This window comes from Gastrolobium bilobum, unplaced genomic scaffold (assembly GCF_033153095.1).
Source record: "Gastrolobium bilobum isolate Gb01-03AN ecotype WA unplaced genomic scaffold, APGP_CSIRO_Gbil_v1 utg14230, whole genome shotgun sequence".
Taxonomy (NCBI): domain Eukaryota; kingdom Viridiplantae; phylum Streptophyta; class Magnoliopsida; order Fabales; family Fabaceae; genus Gastrolobium; species Gastrolobium bilobum.
Genome location: NW_026899321.1, coordinates 48,296 through 73,045, shown reverse-complemented (window position 1 = coordinate 73,045; position 24,750 = coordinate 48,296). Strand labels below are relative to the sequence as shown.

The window sequence follows — 24,750 nt, the reverse complement described above, 5'->3', positions numbered from 1 at the left end:
AAAATTAGAAATATATAAAATTAATATATTTTAACTAGATTATAAAACAATGGACCAAACTACCCATTTAATATCATGAAATCATTAATATTTGATGTGGGAAATTTTTTTAAAATATTATAATTTAAATAAAAAAATACAAAATTGTAGTAATTTTGATTTTTTTCCCCACCAAATAATGAAAAAAATGATAAACCTTACTCTAAGTTCTCCTTGCACATGATAAGATTAGAATGTTTAGGATCAACTTGAATTAATATGGAGAGATAACAACAAATCATGTTTGTAAGTATTTCCATTGTTTTTCTCGACAACCATCACAAGATGATGAGCAAAACTAATACAATTCAAACCTTGGGACCAAACTTATCAAATCAACTCATAAATGTTGGGGGGAAAACAGAGAAAATGTTTTCACTGTTATAGCAGAAGAATGGTAGAAAACTTTAGTATTATAAAATCTTGGGTTGCAATGTGTGATCTATTACCTGGCTTCCTTTCATTTGGAACTCTTGTTCACAGCAACTTATTTCTTATCCATTAATACCAACATTTGACGAAATTTTTTAATATTGTCCAGGACCACCATGGTCCTTCCATTAAAAAATTGACACGTGGACTAATTTTTTTCTCTCCTTTTTCTCTTATCTCTCCTCAACCTTTTTCTCTTATCTAACCTTTATGAATCCTGACTTTTTTTTTTAACAAAGGGCAACTAACGAAATCTAAATATAGAGTTTAGGTGTAGTGACACCCATTTTATCTCCACGACAAGAAGGAAAGCTCAACAATCCTCAAGATGGTTAGGCAAAACAGAGCTGGGTTTTCAGGCACGACCTTTGGAATTGAAATAGCTACTTCGAAGATTATTTTTCTTAGGTACTTCCAAAACAGATTGTTGGCAATATTTTTTTAGTAACTAGTTAAATATGAATCCGAATTCCAATTCCAATTTCAATATTCTGAAGAAGCTCTTTTGTTTTGTTATGCTTGGACTTCAAACCATCGCATCCTTTGAACTCACAGTATTGAAAAGGAATGAACACAATATGTAAAATAGTGGAAGAAATCTGAGCTCACAGAAAGTGTCTCCTTAAGACAATTTGTCCCTTCACTGATGCTAAAGGTTGATGGACACCTGTCTCTCAGGATAGAACGAATTGCGTCTAAAAATTGATGGCACTACCAGTCAAAAGCCCGAACGAACACTACAAGATGCCAGAGGAATTACACCGAAAAATGGAAGGAAGTATGCAAAACTAGATGAAGGAAAAAATTTGGCAGAGTAACAATGCAAAAAACTGGATGAAATTTCTAAAGGGGTCAGGGTCTATATATAGACACTGACCGTGACCAATCACGATGAACCGTCGGTAGCGAAGAACTGCCGTGATTGACGGCTGCAAACGGGCACAACCGATGACCGGTTTGATTCAATATTGAATGAACGCGTCGGTTCGAACCGAAAATTAAGAACCGGTTCGATTCAAAATGTTCAAAAGACTGGCAGGAAGAAGAAACGTTTGGGTTGAAGAAGCAACGGATAGGGACAAAAAATGAATAAAATAATTTAATAAAAAATTATTCTCATTTCACACATGATCGAACAGATCCAAACCTGCCGAACAACGGCGTGCGTGTGTGGTAGACCAAAGGTCACCTAGCTCCCCTCCCCTCCACAAAAGTGTAGTGTCCTAAGCGGCAATTTAGGAGTGTGAGGTATGATCTTATATACCCTCTCACCTCGTATAAGTTGTCCAATGTGGGACTTTTTAAAACTCACACATCCTTTCAACTTTTCTCTTTTCTTTTCTTCTTCAGCCCACTTCTTATTCATAACCCACAGGATATATATATATTCCAACAACAAACATTTTATCTGAATTTAAACATACAGATACAATTATTATTTATTAGCAATACTTATTATTTATTAGCAATATAAATAGAAAAGTAAATGGCATCCTATGTATATATTAGAAAGTAAATGGCTCAATAATAGAAAAATAAACTAGGAAAGTAGTGATATGTATATATTAATCTAGCTCCATTTCATCCAACAAGATAAAATCTTAAAACTGATATTAGTCTTGGCAATGTACAATGAGAATTAGGGCTCTGTAAAATAAGAGAATCAAATCTTATTTTTTTAAATCAATTTTGAGAATCAAACAAACTTTAATCATCAATTTAAAAATCGAATTTAACCCAAATAATCAGTATAGACATAATTTGTATACCCAAATTGGTTCTGAGGAACTGCTATAAATCATAAATCAATTTTTTTGAATTGAATCGGTTTAAATCAATTTGATTCAGTTAAAAAGAAATCGATTTAAATCCAATCATATCTACCCTTGATTTGAGAATGTTAATATCCTAAATAGTTTATTAAATTTAGAGAAGCCATTGCATTATGTTATGAAATTTGACATGAAAAATTAATAAGATATCAAAAATTATTTTTGCTTTATATTTATGTTATGAAATTTGAAAATTTGATTGGTTATATGACTTATTATGAGCTGCTATATATATTAGATGTAAACTATATTATATATATATATATATATATATATATTAAAAATATTATTTAATATCGAAACGTGATCTAACGTGTCGAAACTTAATATTTTTTAGAATTAATATATCGGAGCGTATCAAATGATGATAGTTTAGTTGACACATGGAAGCTGAGTATCTGAAGATGAGAGCATGTGTTCGATCGATTCTTCCTAGTACTATCTTTGGAAGAGTTTAAAGCCTTAATCTTGAATTCATCCAGAATAAAATTGTCTCCCATAAAAGATACTTATAATTTAAAATAAAAATAAAAATATGCCGAATTATCGTGTGGTATCGTATGTCTCGTGTCAATAACCGTGCAAGTGCAACATAGAATTTTACACTGCAACACCAAGTGCAATGACTAAGAAGTTTCACCATTGCCTTTTTGCATTATATTGAATTATATACCATTAGTAATATACTTTGGACTTATTATTGAGCATTTGCTTATTACATAATATCTTGGCTCTATTCATGTGGCGATCGTACAGGTGCATCAGCTTTCATACCTATTGGTATTGCTATCTTTTTTTCTTTTTGGTGGACATAGGCATAGGGGCAGCGCCCCATCTATTGCTATCTTTATTTTGTTTAAAAAATGGAAAAATTTTATTTATTGTAATTAACCCATACAACTAAGGACGAAGTACTTTTACCGAGTTATCAATACAAAATGATTACAATATTGTAAGATATAGTTATTTTTTCAATATCACAAGTCTTCGATTATACTCTAAATTTGTAGTTAAGAATTAAATTGAAATTGAAATTGTTTTTGAGTATTTTGCTTAATTAAATTTGTTTAACTTACTCATAATGGGAAGGTCGACCAATATTTTTTGATAGTCCGGAACTCTTTTTTTTTAAAAATATTGGAAAATTTTATTTCTAAAAAATTAATATTTTTTTCGATATACTGATAGATAGATTTTAATAAAAATTTTCCCATAACTTATTTAGAAAAATTATATAAATTTTATATTAAAGTGTATTTTTCTCTAATATATTTATTTTTATCCTATCTAGTACTATACAGTATACAATGCATTACCAAATACCGGATAATATTATCTTATACAATACAATGCCAAACGCTGAATAGTATTAAAATTTAATCAGGTTTTGTACAATCAGACATTATACTATCAGGTCTAATACTATCAGGCATTATCCTTTTCTGTACACCAAACATGCCCAGGATTTGCCATTAGGAGTGTAAATATGCTAAACTTTGGCTTAAATAGATCTTGTTTGGATAAAAAACTTTTGGCCTAACCTGACCTGTTAGCTTATGTAGGCCCAAATTACAAGTTTAGCTTGACTTATATTTAAAAAAAAAAATTGGCTTAGGTCTGTTAGCCTATTAAATATTCAATAATTAAAATAATAACTAAAATATTATTATTTTTTTACTCAAAATTATTAAAATAAAATTTTTATTTATTTTAATTAAAATAAATAATATAATATAGGTCAACTTGTAGGCTTATTGGCTCAACATATATAAAAAAAACCTATGACATGCTTTCTAAATAGTTTTTTTAAAAGTCTACGCCTGTTCTATTTGACTATTTGTAATAGGCCAAGTCTGACTTAATATAGGTTAGACCGTATGTCCCTGTAGGCAGTAGTGGCGGACGTAGGTGAGTGCAAGTGTGTGCAAGTGCACACACAACTTTTTTGAAAAATAAAACAAAATATATTTTTGGTCATCAACAAATATTATAGGATCCAATTTAATCTCTTAAAAAAAAGTTGACTCGTGATCCCTTTAAATTCCAAAATAAACTCATATTAGTCCTTTTGAGGGATTAATGTGGGTCTTTTAGAATTTCAGAGGATCATCATTTTGATTATCTGGATCTATTTTTGAATTATGAGGGATCACGAGTAGATTTTTTTTTCCCTAAGAGATTAAATTGAGGCCCGTAATTTTTGTTGATGACCCAAAATATTGTATTATAACAGTTTAGTTGATTCTTAATTATTATTTTTATATTAAATTAAAGTTTATATATATATATATATTCTTTTGTATTTTAATATATTTAAATTTTCTTTAATTTTTTTTCTTTATTCTTTTATTGTAAATGTGCAGACATTAATTTTTTTTTCTAGGTCCGTTATTGTCTGTAAGCCGGCCTAACCCACTTACACCCCTATTTGTCATGCACTGTATAGGACCTATTAACGTATTGTGTCATTATAAGATAATATATTATATAAGATAATACTATCGAGTGTTTAGTAATGTATTATATAAACTCTTCCAAATATATCATATGATATTAATTTTTTTTAAATCTATTGATCAATATATCTAAAAATATATATTAACTTTTGTAGAAATAAAAATTTTCAATATTTTTTTTTTAAAAAAAGTTCATAACTACTATCACATAAAAATGTTTTATTTCAAACTTCTACTCTTTACATTTTTTTTTTTACACTTTATAATTCAATATGCAGTTTGTTATTTTTTCAAAATATTACAAATTACACCATATCATCTTAAAAAAAAATAAAAAAATACCCTATGTCTATATATATGTCCATATAGTATGTACATATACGATTTTCTGCAGTTTCACTTAGCATCGCAGAGAACCTTTGCTAATCGTCAAAGCTGGTAATGAAATGAAACCACCTTAACCTTTTGTTATTCTTACTTTGGTGCTTTATGGGCTTTCATTTTTCGTGTAGTGCTTGCTTGTTCATTGAATTGTGTTAGAGAAGCTATGTAACATGAGTGTGCATAAATTGCACGCTAAGTGTTTGATAAAATTGATGGTTCAGATTCATCCCTGTTCTGAATGTGATTTGTCATGCATGTAGCTAGTTGTGGTTTCTCCAATAAATCAGTTACAAAAGCCCGAAGGGGAAGTCCCAATTTTGCAAATTGATGTTTGCTGAATTCCTCAACCTTGCAGGTTTATCTTCATTCTTGTTTGTGTATTATTAGGTTAGGTCCTTGGGGTAGGAAGCAATTGTTTTGTTTAGCTAGTCTAGCCTCATATACTTAATTTACTGAATTCTTTCTGATTATTCATTGAACCAATCAACTGTGACTGAGTATGTTGGAGTCTACGTGGTGGGTTTGTTGATTTTTTCTGTTTCTGTTCATGTGAATTAGTGTTAGCTTTGACAAACTGATATGCCTTTCGTATACCCAGAAAATGACTGATCCTAAACGACCATGTATCATGTGCATACATATGCATCTGATTTTATTGAACTTTTTCCTGACTTAACTTTTCATGTGCTTTTGTATTATATTTTGTTATCCCCAAATATGAATTACATTCAGTCAAATGCATATACAGGACTGTGCGTGTGTGTGTAGTTTCTGCTAAGTATATGTGAATTCATGTCTTCGGTTGCATCAGACTATTTTCTTTCAAATTTGATGTCTTCACTTTCAAGCTAAGGGAAGTGGAAGCTATAAATTTTTTGGGGAATTGATCAATCCCCTTGCAATTTTGACACACATCGAGAATGTGATTAGTCTAGCAAAATTGTGGCTTCAGAGTTACAATGGGCAAACATTTCTTTGTTATTTCATCATGATTATTGGGTATTGGTTATTTTAGTTAAAGGTTTGTAGTCTCGTTATCTCTTTTACTGTTGCCTTGAAAATAAAAACTACTTGAGAGATGTCTTTATTATGAATTTTGGATTCTGGCACTTGTTCTGGGGTTGGAGTTGTCGTAGTCGTAGTCGTAGATGTCTTAAAATAATGATCATTGGATTATATTAATTTTCCAATAGTGCTGATTTCCTTTTTTTCATGTTCAAAGATTTAGATGTAACAGGGTTTTAAAATCCTCTATCATGATTCACTCAACATTTTAATTTATAATATGATCTACAGGCAAGTGTTATTCATTTTAAAGTTAAAGTACTTCAATTTTCGATGAACCATTTCAGTAATATAATCACTTACAATTGTACTTTCCATTTTTTGCTTATAAGGAATGAGTCGTTTGCAAGGATCTTCTTCCCTTAAAAGGAAACGACAAGACTTGGCTTTAGTTTCTGGGTCTTTGACTGACGGAGAACGCATACTCTATAATCTCATTCATAGCAAGAAAGACATGGGGATCTGGACAGGAGACATGAAACGAGAAACAAACCTCCCTGATAACGTGGTCAAAAAATCCCTTAAGTTTCTTCAGTCAAAGAATCTGATAAGGGAGGTTGTTAATATTCAAAACAAAGGGAGAAAGCACTACATGGCAGCAGAGTTTGAACCCTCCAAGGAAATCACCGGTGGGGATTGGTATACTGAAGGGAGTCTTGATACAGAGTTCATAAACCTTGCAAAGGACGTGTGCATGAGATACATTTTCAGGCAGAAAGTTTCCACACGTGAAGGAGTTTTAGAGTGGAGCAGAAAGAGTGGGGTCTTCGCCGTTGAAGTCACCACACAGCAAATAGAAGAGATTTTACGAACTTTGGTTTTGGATGATGAAATCATTGAGGTGACGAGCACTGGGTTTCGAGATTTTTCATCTGTTCCTGTTGGCAAAATTTGTTATAGATGCAAAAGCAAGGGTGGCGTTAGAGGGGAACAGAAACCTGGGGCCATGGCTTCCATTCCTTGCGGAGTTTGTCCACGAATAAACTTTTGTACACCAGATGGCATTGTCTCCCCGAGAACTTGTGCCTATTATCAGAAATGGTTGGACTTCTGAATGAGTCAAATACCAATTAATAGTTTTGATATGACCCTCCCAAGTTTTCACTCTCATCTAGCAGCTTGTGTTTATATTTTGGAGTAACTCTGTTGCTCAATGTACCGAAGGTCCCTCTGCATTAAAACTAAAACTTTCTAAGTGGGTTGACCGAAGATGCACAGGTTGGAATTCCCTCTCGGTCAGTGATCCCAGTTGGCGATCATCCATGTAAAGATCAATTCAACCTAAAAGCTTAAGTTAGGTGAGGATACATTAATAGTTTTTATATATCTCAACACGCCCCCTCACACGAGAGTCCATTGGACTTGAAGGGTGGACAATGCACAGGCCCACCTACTTGTGCGAAGAAAGAAATTCCATTAGAAAGAAAATAGGGAGCGGTGAGAATCGAACCCGGTGATATCATGTAAAGGCCAATTCATCCCAAAAGCTTAAGCTGTTGAGTGAGGATACATTAATATTTTTTATATATCTCAACAATCCATATTACAGTAACCTATCTTTACTACCATTTTATGAATCTACAAAAAAGAAGGGGAAAAAAGAAAAGAAAATGAAAGCTATTTGCTGTGCTTATGCGCATTCAACCTGTTCGTCGAGTAGATTAAAGATGTATGTTTAAATGATCTCAGATGATTTTTATTGCTCTGTAAGAATCTGCTGTAGTTTATAATATTTTGTTGAACTTGTTCTGGTTGCCATGAGAGCGATGTTGTAACTGCATATTCCTTGTAGCAGCTTGGGCAATCATCAGAGGTATATATGGGTTACGCATATTTGTTGTAGCCTGAATATTCTCACTTGATTTAATAGCAGTGAGTGATTCACTCTCTACAAGTCTTCGCAGATATAATTTTTGTGAACGAAAACAATTTAATGACAAGCAAGCAAGGATAGGCATAATGCCACTGTTATAGCAAGGGGTCAGTGAAAGTAGTAAAGATGCTTGGTCATAAAGGCTCTTACAAAAACCTTCAGGACCAAACTTTAAAAATTGAAGTTGTCAGTTACATGCCTATCTTCTAGTTATGTTTTAATTTCCCAAGTAAAGGGTGCGTTTTTTTTATCTTTTAGAATTTGGATCCTTTTTTTGGATGAGGTCCATTTTTCATTTGGATAGTCTGATCCATTACAGGTGTGACTATTCCAAGATCATATTTTTTAATATGCAAGATTCGAATTCGAGATTTTTAATTAAGAAAAACAAGTTCCTTACTACTTAAATCAATAGTTGTTAGTTTATTTTTTTATATATAATTTATCAGTTCATCGATTACTTAATTAATTCATTATTAGTCGCATAGAACAATATGAGCTGCAAAATTCTTTTTATAAAATTTTAATATAATTGCTTTTCCATGGACTCAAACTCAGAGACCATTAGTTAAGTTAGAATAATCCATTATTAGTTGATGCATGTACTTAGTGGTGGGTTCATTTTTCATTTTTCCTTACGAGAGCGTACATACAACAATTGAAAAAAAAATTGAAAGAAAGAGAGAATAGAAAACGAGCAAAAGCAAATTCATAATTTCAAATTGATGTTGATCGTGGGAATAGTTTAAATTTGCTCTGCCGTCAATGTAAAGTTTTATACACTATAATAAAATAATTCATTGGTACTTAATTAAAAAGTCAGCCTTTAATAATCAAATTTCTTTAAAAAAATTTCACAATACATAATTAGGCAATAATATAAAAAATATATATGCTGAAATTACATTAAAATGTCCCGTGCTTGAGCTATTTCACAAATCAAACATAACACACCTTTTTTTATCTTGTCCAGTCCCTTGATTTTTAGCAAATCAAACAGACCTTAAATAATATTTTAGCCCAAGATTAGGTTGGTTTTTACTTTGCTCTTGGACTCCAAAAGACTTTGGGATGAAATGTAACAAGAAAAATAAAAATCCAGTTTAAAACTAATTAAGAATAAAGTTCATGTAAAAGTTCATTGGCATATCTTAAGGTACACTATTTTTTTTTTAAATACATTGCGGGATTGGACTGCTTGGTGCTTTCTTTTTTAGTTTAGGCTTCTAGCCAGCTATGGTTTAACAGTCAATTTACAAGCAAAGATAAACAGAAATTCCTAGTCTTAAGCCCAAAGTAAAGCATCTCAGATAAATGGTGCAAATCATTACGTGTGTCATTCAGCTTATTAATTTGAGCAACTATATATATGTACCCCACAATTATGAGTTACATTTCACATTAAGTAAAGTAGTACTTGTTGAGTTAGTTACCTTATGTTTTTTCAAGACTAAAACAGGGAAACCAAAAATGAATCAATCCCAGAATACAAGCCATCAGGCTGGCCAAGCCATGGGACAAGCTCAGGTGAGTTTTAGCACTTCTACACTTGCCCTTTTAAATTTTGCATATCATTGCCAATTATAGTGGCATGATAGCTTGATATAATGTTATTGCTGATTTAGGAGAAGGCAAGTAACATGATGGACAAGGCAAGAAATGCTGCTCAATCTGCCAAAGAATCCTGCCAAGAGGTTAGGCCATTTATTTAAGGGAAATTGTTTTTCCAACCGTAGGAGATAACTATATCATGTCACTGAGACATAAAAAGATTGCCTGCAATATTTTTATTTTTTATTTTTCTTTAACTTGTGGGCTCCACATTTCTTGTTAGTGTAGGAAAAACAAAATTTCTCTCATATTAAATGAGAGGAGTATTACTCTCTATTTAAACAATTTAGTTACGATGACTAACATTCTATAGAAAAAGTTCATGCATAATCAACAACTGCTTCTCAAGATTATGTAGAAGTCAAAATTATCAGATGGTGAATCTTAATTAGCAATTTTTCTGAGTGATGAAACTGATTTACTGTTGTAGGCTGGCCAACAAATGAAGGCAAAGGCACAAGATGCTGCTGATGCTGTCAAGAGCACTGTTGGGGCTCACAAATGAACCTAGTGGAGTGCTCTCTAAGTGGCTATTTGCAGCTTTCAATTTTTGGTTTTTGGGCTTTATGTATTCATTTGCTATATTTTGCTTTTAGCATTTTTGTCCTTTTTGGATGGATTTATACGAATGTTAGTATACTAGCCACTTGAATTAAGAAGAGACTACAGTTTTTATCCCAATATTTGTCAGAAATTATTTATTTATTTATTTGTTGTTGTTTAAATCATAATAATTTTCAGGGTAATATATATGATGAACAACACATCAATTGAACCTGCAGTGACAAAATTATTACATCCACATCCACAATGCAAAGAAAATTTCTAATCACTTGATATAATAACATTATTCTTTTTTCTAATTGTCTTCTTCTAACAGAAAACAGGACGCATAGTGGGCTGAAAAAGGTATGATTTGTGTTTGGTAGGAGAATTTTATTTCAGATGTTCGGAAAAGTGGGGGTGGAAATCCAAAAATATCATATTTGGTAGCACTTTTAAAAAGAATTTCTTAGAAAAGAAATTTTTCTAGGAATCCGTTTTGTGTGTTTTCTAAACCAATATACCATCCAGGGTGGTATTCTTGGATTATCATGGGCCGGGAAAATTACACAAGATTTTGTTTATTTAGCAATATTTTATCATCAACCAAACATAGATTCAAGAAACTCACTTTGATAACATTTTCGGGAAACTCACTTTCCCACTATATTATCGGGAATCATAATTTCTGGATAAAAAAAAAAAAATTCTCTACCAATCTACCAATCGCTCCTAAGAGTATACTATTAAAGTGAAACAAATATTATTTAGAGTAAATACCTTTTTTCGTCCCTGACAATTTCACGAGGCCCCTTTTGGTCCCCAACAATAAAAAAGGCTCATTTTGGTCCTTAATTTTACAAAAATAAGGCCACGTTTGTCCTTCCGTTTGTTGGCATCCAACGACCCAACTAACGGAGCACACGTGGAACGTTAGTTTGCTGAGTCACCGTTAAGTATGCCAGCGTGGAAGTAATACGACGCCATTTTGAACATGCCTTATGTCTTCTTGGAGTTTTGGACAGCCGAAAGCCCTATTTGGTCCATGACAAATTTATCGAGGCCCTATTTGGTCCTTAACACTAAAAAAATGGACATGAATACAGAAGTTACAAGGCATATTACAGCAAACCACCAACCACAAACCTTTCAAATCACCATTGCAGCAATCCAATGGCCCTATGGAAGAACCTTTCAAACCACCAACCACAGGTTCTCTCTATTACTAAGGTCACCCTTCCCAAGACACATGCTCCTCCTCAAGGTACACATCTGACAATGTAGAATTTTAGTTTTATTTTCTGTTTTATATGTTCAGATTTTGATTTTAGTGTTTGGTATTCATTCATCAGTTGAATGCATATTGCAAGTTCGTAGAAGGATAGTTTAGCAGTATAGTGCATCTTATGTTATATGGAAGAACTATAAAGCAGTCAGAACATTGTGAACAACTAGTTGTTTTCTCAGGCCAAACGACAGAATCATAATATGAATATGTGGTCATATGCGTTTCTTTTATTTTGTTGTAAATAATATTAGGTTGGTCTTCCTATTAGTATATTATAGGAATTTTATGTAATCATTAGCTACTCTTATGTGGCTTAAACTCTTATGTTATTTAATGAAAAAAACTATATTTACTGGTTTCCCCTCTATTTTGTATTTAAGCTATGATTACTGATAAATATACTTGTATCAACAATTGTTATGTGGCTGCAACCAATGATCTATCTTTCTCTTTTTCATGAGAAACTAAAACTTATAAAAAAGTGGTGTAGATTCTTTAGTCCTTATTGCTACACAGTGATGTGTGTAGATGTTGCACTACTGGGAACAATCAAATATTCCTGAAAGGGTTATGTTAGTTGCATATAAAAAGCAACTTACATAACTGACATTAACCAAATCATCACCATCTATCTATCTGTCCTTCTTTCTATTCCTCTCTCATTCATCAATATAAATGGTAAATGATTCTTATATGACAGTATTTGCACAAAACTTACATGCAAGAATTATATCTTTAACTAACGTGTTCAAAGATGGGTCATATATGGATGTGGTGTGTGGTCTATCAAGTATAATTATGTAGAAACCTGTCCAACACCACTTTAACTAACATGTCCGTTCAATTTCTTATCTTAGCTCAGAAAGGTTTTGAGTCTCAGATTATACCCCATCTAAACTCTGACATGTCACTGTTGGGTGGTTTGCTGATGGTGGAAAAATATAAGTTCTGATAGGGGACGTTCTTCTATTCTTGCAGAATACAGATTCGTCCCTCAGTTCCAACCCAAGTGCGCAAGTGCACGCATCAAGTAATAAAGGGAGTATTAATGCCCAAATTATCGTTCCCACGAGGATAGAGTGCTAATTATTGTTCTATCACTGTTTATAAAGAGTGAAAATGAGAAGAAAAGTTAGTAAATGAACTGTCTGGTCGAACGTTCCCTACTGTCTTGACAACGTTCCTCAGGAATAGCAGGTTCAATCTGATGGCAAACAGTTGCTCGCTGCGTTATGTATGTGATCCTTCCTGTTTAGAAGAAGGTGAGATAACAATCATTGGAGTTTTTATAAGTACTAAATAAAATAAAATAAAACTACTAAAACAGAAATAACTATAATCAAGAGACAACAAGGTGGTGGTTAAAACAGTTTAACAGAAGGAACGGATTCACTGATTCACTCATAAAAGGGTTGTTTTCTCTGCTCAAGACTTAGCACCTTTTGGCTTTGTCGCAGTTTCTTTGCCTGCCAACTCTGATTCCTCAGCTCATGGTCTAGATGGCTCACAAGTTTCCATATTCTTATGGCTCCCTTGACTCCAACAGATACTTAGTTCAGAACCTTAAAATGGACGAGTTGGCCCCTTATTCCTAAGGTGACCAGTAGCGTTTTTGCCATGACATCTACCTTACCCCAGTGGCTAAGCTGTCTGAAACCCCTTCCTTATGGAAGTTCCTTTCTCAGTATGTACCCAATTTCCATTGGCGCACAATGAATATAGCTTACTTAGCCAAAGAAATACAAAAAGCTTCGGTTAAGAGTTTTGAAAACAGTTCTTTAAGAGTTTCACAGTTTACCCGTTCCACACATAATTCAGCTCATGGCTGATAGTTTAAACATAATTATTCTCAACTAAGATCACATAGACCCGAGATTCAGTCAAGAGATAACGATTGGAACGAAGAGAAAAACACTTATATTAATTTAAAAGACAGTTTACAAAAAGAAACAGAAAATGGAGAAAGATGGGTATTTGCTCGTGAGGAGTCTTGATGGTTGTTTACAGAGAAGAGAAGATGGGTTGTCACTTAACTACAGTTACAACTTAAAATTAAACTAAGTTACTAACTACTACTAAGTGATCTCTTCCTTTTGGACTGCAAACCCTCCAGGATTCGATGATATTTTTGTGTGAGGGTGGTCCTATTTATAGGTTGAAGAGGAGTGCCAAGACTGTAATTCCTTTGGAGCTAGTTGCTTGAATGAGGGGACGGGACTATGGCAGCAGAGTGTGAAGCTTGCGTGAATTGCTGAATGGAACAGGATTTGGTGATGATTAGCTGTTGTTTGCAGACCTTCCTATGTTTTGCTTCTGTTTTCAGCCAATGAGAACTCTTGATTCTCTGCTCTTCATGTTTCCAGCTGCTCAGTTGATGCACCGCCTTGCTTTTTAGAAGTCTTTAACTCTACGTTACCTGCAAAGTGTACAGAAGCATTAAATGAATGGAGCAGGTGCATTAAATGTGTCTCAGTCCGTTCCCCTTTTAATATATTTTAAAGGAATACGTTACCATCCGTTCCCCACTGTGTTTTTGTCACAAATGTGTAAAACAAGTGATTTTCATGCTGAAGTTGCTCATCAGATGAGGAAACATATGGTATTTTGCCATCAAAATGGGCTTAGATGGGAATGAATTTACGTCCCCTCAAACACCCCAAAACTAAACTGTTGGTTGTCCTCAAACAACTCAGAAATATTGTATTAGTCTGCCCAATTTAAAAGAATAGCATAACAGAAAGGAACTTGAGCCTGCGAGCAACCATGAACTTTTCAGAAAATGAACTACTCTTCATAGTAAACAGTAAGAGGATTCTGTCCCCAGATAAGAGAAGGTTGCTGATCTTTTGTCTCACTGTCACTCATGGGTTGGTGTTTGCTCTGTCCATTCCTGGATGTGATTCTTCAGAACTTGCCTTTCTGCTGCGTTCCTATGAAGTACAACTATCTTCCGTTCCAAGGATTCTTTGATGGGTAAGTGTATGGAATTGTGGAAGAAGTGGTGGTCTGATTTGTGGGATCAAGGAACGTTTAACTTTTGTGTCTTTGAACTTGGACTTTTTCTGTTTTTGAGGGAACACCTTTTCTTGAACCTTTTTCCCCCTTTGGAGGAAGGTTTTCTGGTTTTTCTTGAATTCTTTTGAATGGTTGTTCCCCTTTTTTTCTTTGTTTTTCTTCTGTTCTTTTTTTGTTCATTGTTGAGTACGCTCTTTGTTCTTTTTGATTGACCAGATGGTGTATGATGGGGGTGAGGTGAGTGTGTGATTCTGTTTTGATCCTTGACAGCAGAATTCATCTGTCTTCAGCAGTACTTACAGCATTAAGGCAAGCTGAGAAGTTTCATTGTGGTTACACCTCAGGAACGCTTTCAGAAGTAGGCGTTTGACATTTTTCCGTTCCTTACCAGTTTGAGTTCACACAGATCAGCTTCTTTCAAAAATCTGAGGATTAAATTCCCTGCACTGTTTCTATTTTCAAGTACTCAGAGAGAGAACAAACATGATTAGTCAGTGACTTTGTGTTTCATGTATGTTAGTTAATCCAAAAGAATTTGGGCAGTCTTAATACTATAACTGAAATGCATGCATATACCAAACAGTTTGATCAAAAAAAGTCTTTTTCATTGCAAAAAGATTAATTACAAGGGAACAAAAAGAAACTAAATTAAAAACAGGATTGAAAACAAACTAAGCTACGAAAAATAGGAGGGTTTCTCCTTTTCATTGTGGAGGTCTCCTATCCCAAGGGTTCCTTTTTGCAGCTTTAGCTTCCTTGGCTTCATCAATCTCTTCCTGTGTCAATGGTCTCCTCCTGAGCAGATCTTGCAATCTGCAGACTTCATTTATAGGGAGCCATTTCTCAGCATCCTTCAGTAAATCGCTGATGATTGCGACCAGGGAGTTGATGGTGGATCTCATCATGGTTCTGCCAGTGCAAAAATGGATGACTTGTTTTTCAACATCCAACAGTCTCATTTCCAACTCATGAATCCTCCTCTCCAGGTACGTTCCAAAGGCCATGATGGCTTCTTTGGTTTCCTTACGTTCTTCAGCTTGTTTGGAGACGAGCCTGTTGAGTAAGAGTTCTGCTGTGTGGTTGCGCAGAGAGTTGGAAAGGATAAGGGAGTTAGCTGGCTTAGCAATTTCTCCTTGGACTGCTTGGAGTGTTGATTTATAGGATGCATCACTGGCTTCCTTGATGGCTGTTTTTATGGTGCTGAGCTGTTGTTCTCTCTTCTCTTTCTGCTGTTCCTGAAAGGTGTTGAAGGCAGAGGAGAGCTGTGCCAGTCCGTCCCTTAGAGCCTGCAGCTCTGCATTGGTGCTTGTCATGTCACGTTGGGGGACAGATTTCTTTGCTGGCAGCCGTTTTTCTAACTTCTGTCCCAGCATTTCAAAGATTTCAGCAATCCCAATTTGTGATTTTCTTCTAGCTGCGATGGGGATTGCTGCAGTAGGGGAGGAAGTAGGTTGCTTCTTCTGCTGGTTATTGCCAGTAGCAGAAGGTATGACAAGTGTTGTGCTGGGTTCATCCACTGGTGGTCTGGATGATGAGGGCATGGTCACAGCTTGTTCCTCCATCAGTGGAGGAATTGTCATCCCTTCTTCTTCTGCCAAAGCTCTGGCAAGAGCTTCGTCCCCAGATGTATCGGGACGGATGATAGGAAATGACAGAGGGCCCCCCAGATTGATCTACCTGGGGCCTGTTGTCTTTGCTTTCTTCTTAGGGGGTTCTATGAGAATCCCCTTTCCTTTGTCATTTTTCTTCTGTGGTTGAGCCTCTTGCTCAGCCACTGATGTCTGTGCAGCAGATGCTGCTTCTTTGTCTTTCTGTCCCTATCCTTGTTGGTGCGTAGGAGAGGGTTGTGGGGTGATTTGCTGTAGTGGAGAGTGAGCAGGTGGTGGGAATGGAATGTCAGAAAATGTAGAGTCTGAGCTGCTTGGGGACGTCTCCTTTGCAGCTGGTTTCGGTGCTGACATTCTACCAGCCTTCAGCCTTTTTGCCAAAGGCTCATTGTCTTCACTCTCCTGGTCCGAGAGGGTGATAGGCTTTGCAGAGGATGCTCCCTCTGGCCTATTGCTGTTGAGGACCCTCTTTATCCTCTGACTTGAACGTTCCCCCTTTCTTGGGGGAGGTTTGGCAGGAGATTTCTTCTTGCCCTGTTTACCATCAGTAGCAACAGGGGCATCCTTCTTCACCTTGGTAGAAGGAGGGATGGTTCTTCTGACCGGAACGTGGCCAGAGGAGGAGGATTTTGTAGGAGTGGTCTTCTTCAGTGAGGCCACAAGTGTTTCCTCCTCACTATCTCTGGTGGGGGAACGTCTGAGATTGGCAGGAATAGGTTGGGTGGTGTCAATGTAGGTGATCAGTTACTGATGGGATGAGTGTGAGAAGATGGAACGGTTTAGGTCAAGACGTGGGAGAGAGGGAAAAGGAAAGGGTGCAGTTGTCTTAATGGTTGAGGAGACGGTTGCTTTTTCTGCACGTGTTTCCAAGAATTGCAATGAATGCAAATTAGATATGGCTGCGTATCTTTTTAAGTGACTCAGCAGGGACAGGTGTCCCAGTCACTCTTATCTCCTAACCCAGGGAACGTTCCCTTTGTCTTTTCCTAACTAATAAATAACTAACTGAAATGAATAATAAGAAAACATGCAACAATGAGTACTAAATAAGGAAAAGGGAACGTACTAACCTATCACCCATTATTTAATAAATCTAAATGAACTTGTAACAAAACATATAATTATATCTATACATACATACATATATATATATATATATATATATATATATATATATATATATATATTTGGGATTGTGTGGTCAGGGACCACCCCAAAACTACGTTCCTGGAACGGAACGTACTTTATTTGGACTTTTTGGAGAGGAACATCAGACGTTCCCTTCTTTTTGGGAGCTTTGTGGTTATGGATAACCACCCTAAAACTTTGCTCTTTGTCAGAGAGCAAATGTATCTACTGGGTTGTCTCCCAGTCAGCGCTTAGTTTAATGTCTTTACTAGACATGGCACTTACCTCTCAAGGGGTTTCAGAAATGGTTGAGGGGACCTCAGTGTCCCCTTGTAGTGATCCTGGTGTTCTGGTTTGAAGGTTGGCAGCAATCTGCCCCAGATGGGACTCAATGTTCTTGACCACTGCATCATTCCTGATGACATATTCCTTGACATAATTTTCCAGGGTATTGATGTGTTGGTCATCTCTGTGGAATGGAACATAGTTGTTTCTTCTTTGTTCAAACGTTCCACTGCTGCTACGTTGCTGATACTGCTGCTGATTGTTGTTGAATGGTCTCTGGTTAATGGGTGGCCTCCATTGGGTGTTGTGGTTCTGATCCTTAATGATAGTTCCTCCAGGGCTTGAATGTGTATTTCGTCCTGCTTGTTGATTGTCTCTGGTGAAGTTCCTATTGCCAAATTTTTTTGCATAACACACCAATGCAGTGGATGGGCAGTCTGTTCAGTCATGAAGGTCACCACAGGCTGAGCATGGTTCTGTTTCAGTTGCTGTGAGTTGTAAGACTTCCATCCTTGGTGCCACTTGGTCAGCTTTCAGGTTCTTCACTTCATTCATGAGTGATGCCAGCTGGGCTTCCATGGCTGTTTGTTTATCCAGTTCTAGCATGCCTGGCTTCCTCACTGGGCTCACTCTGTCTATTGGCCATTGGAGACATCTTTCAGCAGTTCCTTCTATGATTTTGTATCTTGATTCAAGTGTTCCTGTAAAGAAATATCCTCCTGCAGCAAAATCTAGGTGAGATTGAGAAGTATGGTCAAGTCCTTTATAGAAAGATTGTAGCACTCCCCAACTCTCTACCCCATGGTTTGGACATTTTCTTATGATGTCCTTGTATCTCTCCCATGCTTCATAGAGATTTTCTCCATGAAACATTCTGAAGTTAGAGATTTCAGCTTTAACATCAGCTTGTCGAGACATTGGGAGAAACCTCTCTATGAACTTGTTAGAGAGTTCTTCCCATGTGTGGATTGATCCAGGAGTGAGAGTTTTCATCCATGTTTTAGCTTTTAAACCCAAGGAATGAGGGAACAACATCATTCTCATACTCTCTTCTGTTACACCCTCAACTTTAAAATTATCACAAATATCTTGGAATGTTGTGAGGTGTGTGTAAGGATCTTCTGCAGGGAGTCCATTGAAGACCCCTGCTTCCCTAATCATGTGGAACATGATAGGTTTTAGTTCAAAATTTGGTGCTACAGGGGGAAGGATTACTCCCCTATCTGGTCTGTTCCTGAAAGGAGCAGCCAAAGTTCTGAAGTTCTGTTCAGGGGGAACCTCTTCATTGTTATTATTGTGATCAACCATGTTTTTAGGAAATCTTTCCCTGAGGTTCCTTCTTCTCCTATGGAGTGTTCGTTCTGGCTCAGGATCAAAGAGAAACTCAGGTACTTCAATGGAGTGGTTAGAGTCTGTTTCAAACTCTTCACTCATAAACCAATAGCACATGGTATATATATGCACAGCAGATTCAGTGATAAAGAGAGAAAAAAAATATAAAAGTAAAGGCAAATATACAGTATATGTGTTAGAAAACAATGATAAGAACAACAGTTAGTGTTTCTATCCCCGGCAACGGCGCCAAACACTTGTTGGGTGGTTTTCTGATGGTGGAAAAATATAAGTTTTGATAGGGGACGTTCTTCTGTTTTTGCAGAACACAGATTCGTCCCTCAGTTCCAACCCAAGTGCGCAAGTGCACGCATCAAGTAATAAAGGGAGTATTAATGCCCAAATTATCGTTCTCACGAGGATATAGTGCTAATTATTGTTCTATCACTGTTTATAAAGAGTGAAAATGAGAAGAAAAGTTAGTAAATGAACTGTCTGGTCAAACGTTCCCTACTGTCTTGACAACGTTCCTCAGGAACAGTAAGTTCAACCTGATGGCAAACAGTTGCTCGCTGTGTTATGTATGTGATCCTTCCTGTTTAGAAGAAGGTGAGATAATAATCATTGGAGTTTTTATAAGTACTAAATAAAATAAAATAAAATTACTAAAACAGAAATAACTATAATCAAGAGACAACAGGGTGGTGGTTAAAACAGTTTAACAGAAGGAATAGATTCACTGCTTCACTCTTAAAGGGATTGTTTTCTCTACTCAAGACTTAGCACATTTTGGCTTTGTCCCAGTTTCTTTGCCTGCCAACTCTGATTCCTCAGCTCATGGTCTAGATGGCTCATAAGTTTCCATATTCCTATGGCTCCCTTGACTCCAACAGGTACTTAGTTCAGAACCTTAAAATGGACGAGTTGGCCCCTTATTCCTAAGGTGACCAGTAGCGTTTTTGCCATGACATCTACCTTCCCCCAATGGCTAAGCTGTCTGAAATCCCTTCCTTATGGAAGTTCCTTTCTCAGTATGTACCCAATTTCCATTGGCGCACAATGAATATAGCTTACTTAGCCAAAGAAATACAAAAAGCTTCGGTCAAGAGTTTTGAAAACAGTTCTTTAAGAGTTTCACAGTTTACCCGTTCCACAGATAGTTCAACTCATAGCTGATAGTTTAAACATAATTATTCTCAACTGAGATCACATAGACCCGAGATTCAGTCAAGAGATAATGATTGGAACGAAGAGAAAAACACTTATATTAATTTAAAAGACAGTTTACAAAAAGAAACAGAAAATGGAGAAAGATGGATATTTGCTCGTGAGGATTCTTGATGGTTGTTTACAGAGAAGGGAAGAGGGGTTGTCGCTTAACTATAGTTACAACTGAAAATTAAACTAAGTTACTAACTACTACTAAGTGATCTCTTCCTTTCGGACTGCAAACCCTCCAGGATTCGATGATGTTTTTGTGTGAGGGAGGTCCTATTTATAGCTGGAAGAGGAATGGCAAGACTGTAATTCCCTTGGAGCTAGTTGCTTGAATGAGGGGACGGGACTGTGGAAGCAGAGTGTGAAGCTTGCGTGAATTGCTGAATGGAACAGGGTTTGGTGATGATTAGCCGTTGTTTGCAGACCTTCCCATGTTTTGCTTCTGTTGTCAGCCAATGAGAACTCTTGATTCTCTGCTCTTCACGTTTCCAGCTGCTCAGTTGGTGCACCGCCTTGCTTTTTAGAAGTCTTTAACTCTACGTTACCTGCAAAGTGTACAGAAGCATTAAATGAATGGAGTAGGTGCATTAAAAGCGTCTCAGTCCGTTCCCCTTTTAATATATTTTAAAGGAATACATTACTATACGTTCCCCCACTGTGTTTTTGTCACAAATGTGTAAAACAAGTGATTTTCATGCTGAAGTTGCTCATCAGATGAGGGAACACATGGTATTTTGCCATCAAAATGGGCTTAGATGGGAACGAATTTACGTCCCATCAGTCACCTTCTCCCATCCTTATCCATCAACGTTGCGACAAACAGGGCCTCTTGACCATAGGGGTAGTTGTGTCTGGTCTCTTTTTCTTTTTTACCCTTTTTTATTTTTAACTGTACTGTTTAAGATTTTTTAAGATAAGCACAGTTGATTATCCTACACATCTTACTGACTACAACAATGAAATTACAATGTTCTGACATGTTTCAATATAAAGAATAGAAGACAGGTGTAGGAACATTAAATACTAAATTTGCATGTTTATTAAGGAAGTACACCAGTGAGCTGCTAGCTATTATTGATTAGAAAGTTACAACGACAATTAAACGTAGTTATAGTCACAGTAACTAGTAACTAGTAACTAACAGTTGTTGTGCCTTTATGCCCCCCAGTCTTTTTTGTTTTCACAGCATTCTTAAGGCAGAGTGTAAGCTGCAAAATCAGCAATTTCATGAGTAATGAACTAGTTGTTAGATCAAGAAAAAAGGTATAGGAAATAGTGAGAAATAATAAATCAGCAAAATCAGCATTCTTAGGGTCATTGGATTGCTGCAATGATGGTTTGAAAGGTTTGTGGTTGGTGGTTTGCTGTAATATGCCTTGCAACTTCTGTGTTCATGTCCATTTTTTTAGTGTTAAGGACCAAATAGGGCCTCGATAAATTTGTCATGGACCAAATAGGGCCTTCGATGCTAGGGTCAGCTGTCCAAAACTCCAAGAAGACATAAGACATGTTCAAAACGGCGTCGTTTTACTTCCACGCTGACATACTTAACGGTGACTCAGCAAAATAACGTTCCACGTGTGCTCCGTTAGTTGGGCCGTTGGATGCCAACTAACGGAAGGACAAACGTGGCCCTATTTTTTGTAAAATTAAGGACCAAAATGAGCCTTTTTTATTGTTGGGGACCAAAAGGGGCCTCGTGAAAATTGTTAGGGACGAAAAAGGGTATTTACTCTATTATTTATCATACTGAAATTTTACTTCCCTAATATATGCACCTCATGCATCAGATGAGGGTATTTATCTCACACCCAGCAGGACCCACAAGAGCTTAAATAATTATAACACTCTCTCACCATTGTAGAATATCCTCTACTTATAAATATACTTCATTATTATTGAGTAGACACTTTTTTGTACACAAATTCTCTGAGTTGCTTTACCGGAATACAACTACATGAATAAAATGTTGCGTTATGGGTCAGATATATTGCAGGCCGATTATCACAGAAAAGAGACGCGAGTCTGTTCCAAGGGAGTCCAAAATCATTGAACAGGAACTGAAGCCATTGTAATTCACACGAAGCAGCTGCTAATGCTCTGTACTCCGCCTCCGATGAAGGTCTAGATACAGTAGATTGTTTCTTGGACTTCCAAGAAACTAAGGAAGACCCAACAAAGATGCAGTAATCGGTGACTGATCGTCGCGTATCAGGGCAACATGCCCAGTCTGAATCAACAAAATCTCGAACATGAATATCTCCAGAAGATGTAAACAAAAGTCCAGTGCCTGGAGCTCCTTTAATATATCGCAAAACACGATAAGCAGAAGCTAAATGAACATCTGAAGGCTGAGAAACAAACTGATATAATTGTTGCACAGCGAAACAGATATCATGACGAGTTGTGGTCAGATATAACAAACGACCAATGAGTCTTCGATATATAGAAGGATCAGGTAAAGGAATTCCTTGAGTTCGACCAAGCTTTGTTGAAGAGTCCATGGGGGATGACACTGATTTTGCAACTAGTAATCCAGCATCTGATAATAACTTAAGCGCATATTCGCGTTGGTTTAGAATAATCCCACGTTGAGAACGAGCAATCTCAAGGCCCAAGAAGAAGCGTAAGTTGCTAAGGTCTTTTATTTTAAATTGTCAATCAAGGAAAGCTTTAACTCGATCTATCTCAGCAATATTGTTTCCTAAAAGAATGAAATCATCGACGTATATAAGGAGAACTGTGAAAGTGTTGTCAGTGGCAAGTGTAAACATTGAATGATCTGCATTAGCTTGCTTGTAGCCAATGGAGATGAGAGCAGAAGACAGCTTAGCGTACCACTGACGGCTTGCTTGCTTAAGCCCATATAATGACTTCTCAAGCTTGCAAACCACCGATGAGGAAGAAAGTGAGAGACCTTGAGTTTGCTGCATGTATACCTCTTCATTAAGATCACCGTGCAGGAACGTATTATTAACATCTAGCTGTTGAAGATGCCATCCTTTAATGGCAGTAACAACAAGGAGAGTTTTGACGGTGGTTAATTTGGCAACTGGGGAAAAAGTGTCAAAGTAGTCCACCCCTTCCATTTGAGTGAATCCTTTGGCAACCAAACGCGCCTTAAAACGTTCTATGGATCCATCAGATCGATATTTGATTTCGAAAACCCACTTACACCCAATGGGTTGTTTTCCTTCAGGAAAAGAAACCATATACCATGTTTTATTGTTTTCCAGTGCAGCAATTTCTGCATCCATAGCCTTACGCCAATGATCATGTTTAATGGCTTCTGAATAAGTTTGAGGCTTAAAATGTGCACAAGAGGCAAGACAAAAAATTTTGTAGGATGGACAACAAGATGTATATGAAATAACATCAGATAAAGGATAGGAAATAGGAACAGAAGACATACCTGACAATGATGGTGACTGCTGAACAGAGGAAAGACCATAGTGATAGTCTATTAGATAACGTGGAACATTTCGAGGTCTAGAAGAACGTCGAAGGTTATCTGAGGAAGGTAACTGTGTATTAGAGGATGTTTGCATGTCACTGTCAATGATTATTTCAGGTGGAGGGTCATCATGTGTAGGTTCTATTTGGGTGGGAATATTGGATGGCTGAGTTGGTAAAGTATGATCATAGAGATTAGGATCAAAGGAAGGAAGTAGGTCAGGAGGTAATTTGTAGGTGAGGCTGGTATCTTTGTTTTGAAAAGGAAATTGATCTTCATAGAAAATGACTTGACGAGACACAAAGATGGCATGAGTCAGAAGATCATATAGTAAGAAACCTTTTGTCCCTTCTCTGTATCCAATGAAAATAGCTTTTCGAGCTCTTGGGGAGAGCTTGGTGCATCCAGATTGAAGAGTGGAAGCATAGCATAGACTTCCAAATACTCGAAGGTGTGTGAGGTCAGGAGGCTTGTTATGTAATAGTTCATAAGGAGTCTTATCATTGGTGACTGGGGAACATGTGCGATTGATGAGATGGACTGCATGGCTCACTGCATAAGACCACAATGTGAGGGGGATTGAGGCTTGAAAGGTGATGACTCTTGCTACATTAAGTAAATGCTGATGTTTTCTTTCAACAGTGGCATTTTGCTGTGGTGTCTCAACACAGCTAGTCTGGTGTATAACTCCCTTTTGTAAGAAAAACTCAGACATATGAAACTCAATTCCATTATCACTTCGAAAAGTTTTGATGGTGGTGTGGTACTGAGTTTCAACATAAGCAAAAAAATACTTGATGTGTTCCCTTGTTTCTCCTTTACTTTTCATTAAAACAATCCACGTGAAACGCGAAAAGTCATCAACAAGTGTGAGAAAGTATTTATGACCATGAATGGATGGGGTAGAAAATGGACCCCAAATGTCAGCATGAAGTATATCAAACGCTGTGACACTTTTTATTCTGACTAGAATGAAAAGGGAGTAATTTATGTTTTGCTAAATGACACGCATCACATGGATGTACATGGTTTGAGTTAACAAAAGGAAAACTAAAAGACATCTTTTCAAGAACTACATCTGATACATGCCCCAATCGTCTGTGCCATAAGGATTTATCATCTAATGAATTGGTGGTCAATTTATTTGATACACAGTTTTGTGAGGTACAATTTCGATCTGTTCTTTTA

The 24,750-nt window shown here is 36.4% G+C and overlaps 1 protein-coding gene and 1 non-coding gene across 2 annotated transcripts; both read left to right on the top strand.

Annotated features, from left to right (window-relative positions):
- Nucleotides 1-6,542: 6,542 nt before the first annotated feature.
- LOC133289621 (uncharacterized) lies at nucleotides 6,543-7,262 on the top strand. The gene has a single exon (XM_061487603.1). It carries the CDS (start codon nucleotides 6,543-6,545, stop codon nucleotides 7,260-7,262), a length of 720 nt encoding a protein of 239 aa, XP_061343587.1.
- Nucleotides 7,263-18,354: 11,092 nt separating this feature from the next.
- Nucleotides 18,355-18,461, top strand: LOC133289624 (small nucleolar RNA R71). The gene has a single exon (XR_009748509.1). It is a non-coding gene; the product is annotated as a small nucleolar RNA R71 (small nucleolar RNA).
- The last annotated feature ends 6,289 nt before the right edge of the window (nucleotides 18,462-24,750 follow it).